Source organism: Fringilla coelebs, assembly GCF_963513975.1.
Source record: "Fringilla coelebs genome assembly, chromosome: 2".
Classification (NCBI taxonomy): domain Eukaryota; kingdom Metazoa; phylum Chordata; class Aves; order Passeriformes; family Fringillidae; genus Fringilla; species Fringilla coelebs.
In genome coordinates, this window is record NC_140029.1 from 81,615,380 (window position 1) to 81,621,379 (window position 6,000).

The 6,000-nt window shown below is 39.3% G+C and overlaps 1 protein-coding gene across 1 annotated transcript in view; it reads right to left on the reverse strand.

Moving 5' to 3' along the window:
- Positions 1 to 5,284, reverse strand: part of NAALAD2 (N-acetylated alpha-linked acidic dipeptidase 2) — a gene marked incomplete at its 3' end in the record, with an annotated part of 29,021 nt that extends 23,737 nt beyond the window's left edge. The window contains exons 1-3 of the mRNA XM_084226359.1: positions 5,194 to 5,284; positions 3,615 to 3,726; positions 619 to 805 (exon numbers count right to left, since the gene is read on the reverse strand). Of these exons, the coding sequence (XP_084082485.1) occupies positions 619 to 805; positions 3,615 to 3,726; positions 5,194 to 5,281 (387 nt within the window). The 5' untranslated portion in view covers positions 5,282 to 5,284. The remainder of the gene's footprint in view (positions 1 to 618; positions 806 to 3,614; positions 3,727 to 5,193) is intronic.
- Between the last annotated feature and the right edge of the window lie 716 nt (positions 5,285 to 6,000).

Consider the following 6,000-nt stretch of genomic DNA (forward strand, 5'->3'; position numbering starts at 1 on the left):
ATACTACATAAAATTGATAGTATCTCCACAATTCCTTACCTCAGCATGTAGTGGAAGCAAATATTGTGCAGATGTTGAAGCAAAGTTTGGATAGGCACTTGGAAGAGAGGTATAATGAGCGTCACTGACTAGATAAATACTTGGAAAAGGTCTAATGAGGATTTTTCAAGAGAATAACTGCAGCACATTTGGAGAAGCCCTGAGCTGAAAACAGCTAGACACTGGAAGAACTGCATGCCTGGAAAACATTTCTTTGTTCTTAAATATCCCTGTGCATCCACTTAAAGCTGTTTATGGAAACAGGAAATTAGCCTAGATGTATCCTTCAGCTGAACCCTTTAACACTTTATGTTTACTGGTGTTAACTGCAGCCTCTCCACACATCCTTGCTCTTCCATATGAGGCACTGAGATCTCAGCCACTTTGCTGTGTGTTCTGCATAGCCTGGAAAACCATTCCTAAATATGAATTCCCTTTGCACTGGATTATTTTTTAATAATATAAAGCACACGCTGAGCTGAGCAGGTGAGAATACAGAGGATGACACTTTTTTTAACAGGAAATCACTTGGAGGTTTTAGGTTTTACATTAACGTAGATTTGTCATTGAAAAGATCACCTCATTCCCTTGATCATCAATTAGTGAAATGTAGTTTGGCTGTTCTTCATTTGGGTACGAAAGAAGCACATCATAATTAACAAGTTCTGCTGAATCCAATCCAAATTCTTTCCACTGGCCTTGAATTTTTTTGGCAAGAAGAAGATTCTGTTCAGTTCCTGCGAGGTGAGGCAGCTTGGTGAATGAACTAGAACAAACCAGAAAACCACTGGTAAGCAGCAAATGCAGAGATACACAAGAGTGAAATAGGATCAGTGTTTATAAAGATAATCTTCAAGACACGTTGCATGGACAGTAAGGTCTTAAAGTGTGAGCTGTAAAACATGATTGCTTATTTAGCAAAAGAATATTAGCAGTATGCAAAAAGGAGGAATAAATACAGGAAAGCTTCATATTCAGAAAGGAGCCTTCCAGATAATTCTGGTATCTGATCATAAATTTATACTGTTGTCACACTCCTAATGTCCTAATAAGTTTAGCTTGAAAATCACTACATTAAATTAACTGCACAGGTTTGCTCTTTTTTCTTAATCAAAAGCCTGGATAACAAAACCTTCTTAACACTTACTTCCATATCAGAAATAGCACATAATGTCGATAAACAGTCACAAACAGCATCCAGTCCCTCTGGGCTGCCCTACAGAAATCTGTGTACAATTTGTTTTGCCCAGTGAACAAGTAAGGAATGGTGAAAGCTCATCAGCCATCCAGGTACTCTGCACCAGCTTCCAATTCCCAACAGGCTGCTTGTCAATGGCTGCCCCACAGGTGTCAGACACCAGCAATTACCATTAATTAGTGGTAGCAAATACCATGATTAATATCCCTTCAGCCTGTCACTTCAGACTGTTTTCAGCCCTTGTTCTGCAGTGTGTGCTCCCTCAGCTTCCAAAGGAGAATGATGTCCAAAGCCTTGTCAAAGTCAAGGGTGTTACAGCCACGATAACCTCTCCCCTCGTGCACACAGCCAGCCATTTCCGTACAGAAGGCAATGTGCTGACCATCCAAACAAAGAGTAAATAAATGCTGACTCTTCCAAACTGTATTTCTGTCCTTCATGTTTTTGGAAACAGATTCCAGAAGGATGTTTTGTCACCCTTCAGACCTGAAGCTGACCAGCTGAGAGTCCCTCCAGGCTGTCCTTATTAAGACAGGTGCAATATCAGCCTTTTTCAGTCACCTGGGGCCTCTTGCAGTCATCAGAGTTCTCCTCTACAGCAACATTGCAATCATAACATAAAGGTCTTTCACAGGAGTTCCACCTGGCCCCAGGATTTGAATGGAACCAGTTTCTCTAAGGTGATCACAACCTTTTGCTCTTTGCTGCTGTCAGTCCCTCTCTTTAAGCTGTGAGGGTATGCACCAAAGTCTGGAAGTAACCTTTGCCAAACCCTGTTGCTTGTTTGCCTCTTGCACTTTAATTCCCACTAGTATTTTTAGTACCTTTTAATTCTTTAAGTATACTAAATGCTACATATGCCATCAGGAAAAACACATGTGATTTTTTTTTTCAAATTTTCCCTTCTAAACAGTTTAACCCTTTCCAGAGCTATGATACAATGCTAAGACCAAAACATCTGCATTTTCTGAGTCTCATAGTTTTATTTCCCCATGTGATAAAAGCAGATGTAGCAGTTTAAAAAATGAAGAATATGGATAAAAATTCTCAAGTTCACATTTTCTTATATTTTTGACCAACTTTTTGGATAGTGTATTAATACAATTTCTCTGCATTTCCTAATTTTAATTTGAATTCAGGCAAAAAAAAAAAAAAAAAGCCCAACCAGCATGAAGCATTTGGCCCATAATCAAAGCAAGCAGACAAATGAGAAACATTAATATCCCACAGCCAAGAGAGTTTGGCCTAATTACAGAGCTATGCCATGCTATGTTACCTAGATTCACACTCAAACATAATTTTCAGGAACTCTCCAATCTACTGAAAGCAATGAATACAAAATAAGATTAGGCCTGTAGACTTGAAAAACTTATTATTCCCAAAGAAACCTTTTGAGTTTAGAATAAATGTATAGAAATCAAATTTGCCAGTAATTCTTTGATGTTCTTGATGCAGCTGCTGACTTACATGCTAAATATAAACATTTTACTAACCAAAGTATTTATTTACTTTTCATGTGAATATATTTGTTCCTCTGTAGAAAAAATAAATATACCCAATAATGTGGGCTTTTTTCATTTTCATGGAATGGAAAAAAAAAGTTTATTTTTATATCCCTAGTATTTTAGATGTTTTTAAAGAGCTGCATGGATGCATTACAATACCAAAAACTGTGTTTACTAACATAATGCAAGCCTTAACCAGCTATACACACACACTGGCCATGGAGAGAGCCCTTTCTTTATCTCAGAAACAGAAGACAGGGTATAATGGGATGTCAGAGCTCCCAATTAATAGCACATTATCCAGTATGGCCACACAAACGGAATTATGAATTGTAAATATACATGCAACTCAGTGCCATGCAAATTTGTAGCATTAGTTTTTAACAAATTAGTTTTCTGCTTAGACTAGATGCTCAAACTGAAATTTTTAAGAGGCATTAAGCAGATGATCAGTCAGATGTAATTCATGTCAATCATTGTGTCCCAACCAGAGTAAAATCATCTCAGTCTGAAAGAAAACAGTTATTTGAGGTTAGAGCTTCAGATACTTGTGAAGAAAAAAAAAAAAGGCACACTTGATTAAATGATGAAGATGGGAAATCATGAAGACTGGTAAGCCCTGGCAGTAATGCAGCTGAGGGAAGCACACTTGAGAGTACAACCTCTTCAAAAACACAACTTCAAAATGGGGAAGGGGGCAACAGAAGAGTTGTAAGCCTTTCCCTTCTTCCCTCAGACATTTGGTACAAACTAAACATCTCTAAAGCATCTTCAAAGCTCTGCTTTCAGAGGCCCTTCCTTGGAGCTGATGTTATCACTTTCTGGCTTTTTTGACTGATAAAATTGTTCAAAAAACGATGCACAAGGCTTACCGAAGAAATTTCCTGATGTTCTCTGCTTTCATTTCAGCCACAAGTTTCTGTCTCACATTTTGATGGACATCTGAAGAGTTGGGGTTTTTCTCAGTCTGTTTTGTAAACCATCCTGAAAAACATTTGAAAGGTTTTCTACTTAGCAAGAATGTCCTCCCACATTTGAGCACAGGTGCAACCCATGGTACTAATCAGTTAAAACCACGAGGATGAAGGGCTTAGAGCACCCTCTGCCAGTGTCTGAGGGCTCAAGCAGAAAAGTAAAATATATTTCATTGACTGAAATGCCTAAAAGTGACATCATGAAAAGAGCAAACCCTAAATCCCTGGTAAATCCCCTTTTTAAGGCCGACTTATCTCTCATTAATTTTAAAATATAGTTTAAATTCTCAATTAACTGTTTGTAGTGTGAGGCTCAGACTCCTGATACTCATGATGAAATTATTTAGTTTATGCATATATTTTAAAATAGATGTGTAAGCATATTTAAAGTGAAGGTCTAGGACTCAACAGCCACCCTGCCAGCATTGTAATAGTTACAGACTTGGGTTAGTCTATTTAATAATTAAAAGAATAAAGTTAACTGTCACCCAAGCCAGTTTTAAAATGTTTATTCAGTAGCCATAAATAGTAGTAGGAGAGGTATATAAACTGTATGAGTTTGTCTTAAGAAAAACAACAACAACAAAATCCTTTTATTATTATAGCTAGACAACCCCAAAGTGGGAAAACTTTCATAAGGAAGATAAATACATGTGCTGTCCCATGTGCAGTATATACGACCTGTTACACTTAAATACAATTGAACAGTGATGAACTGAACTGAACAGTAATGCTTGATCAGACTAAAAGTCCATCTTGCCCAGTATCCTGTTTTGGAGCTGGGCCAAAAGATGATGTTCAGGGAAATGTATATGCATAGCACAAGCACCAGGAATTAGCAGCTCAGGGACTCCCAAAATTAAACTAATATTTTACATATTTAAGAGCTGTCATGGATTTTTCCTTCATGCTTTAGTGTTAGGTTTGTGTTACAACACAAGTTTAAAAAGGACATACAATTTTAATTTGAAATCAAATGCTGCAAGTGACTTCAGAAAAGAATCTCTAGTAAAGTTCATTGTGCGTAATGAAAACTTCCGTAACTTGGCTTTCAAACTCCTCCTCTACATTCTACCCTTAATTTCTGAAATAGCAACAGGAGTACTTAAAAATATCTTCAGTAAAAAAACAGGAAATAAATTTTTTAAAAAAGAAAAATCTGGGAGATCTTGGAATGGCTGAAGTCTCAAACTCTTGTATTAATCTTTTCTCTTTGAATGCCTGGCTGCCTCTTTTGGGAAGCTGTCAGTTCACCAGGGCTTGTCCTGGACTGAAGCACAGAGCCGCTCTGTTCCTCACTCCCTGAAGACTCAAACTGCTGGACAGAAAAGCTTAGAAAAGCACTGGAACAAATACTTTATCGTGGCTCTAAAGAGCAGCACCATCTCCCTGCTGGTGCGTCAATCCCAACAGGGGTTGCACACAAGTGTGTGCAGGGAAGGAAGCTGGGGCTGAGCCCCCGGCTCTCCGTACTCACCGGTGAGAAAACCCAGCAAGAAACAGCCGAGCAGCCCAGGGCACAGGAGCCACACACGGAGGGTGCCCTTGCTCCTGCTCCCGGCCATACGCTCACCTCTGGCCGGCAGCTCGGCAGGCTCTGGGGGCTGGCAAGCAGCTGCCTTCCTCCTCCTCCCCCTTCTCCTCCTCCTCCTTCCACCCGCAGCCCCAGGGGCTGTCCCTGCCGCCTTTGCTTCTCCGTTCTCATGCTGCCTAAACAGCCTTAATCCCTGGGTGATGGTGGTGAAATGGTTTTCCAAATGCAATTAAACTCTTCCATTCCTTAGTGTCACCCCACCAGACAGCCCCTGTGTAGCTGGGTGTGTATTTCTGCAACAAATATCTATCCAGGCTGTGCACTGAGAAACGTACATGTAGTATTTAAGATGCTAATTTCTACTAAAAATTGTCAGGACTTTCTGTGCAGCCATGGTGCTCACCATGTCAGGACTTTCTGGTTTTGTCAGGACTTTCTGATTTAGCCTTGTTCACAACCTATTCCAGTGGAAGTGGCCAAGAGATGAAATTAAGGGAAAACTTACTTCCTCTTTACCAAAGAAACACTGAATTGCTTCCCTTTGTAATCCATGGTAACATTAATCCTTAGCAAGGAATGTATACTTAGAGCAGCTGAGAATATATTTTAGATTGGCCAGACATCATCCAGTTTGTAACTAGGAAAAGTTGCAAATTTATTTCCTGTATTCTCTAGGTACTTGCACTTAAGACTCCAAGGTTCTTAAGATCAAGTTTTCCTAGTCTAATTTAGTCAAATCCATCAGTATCT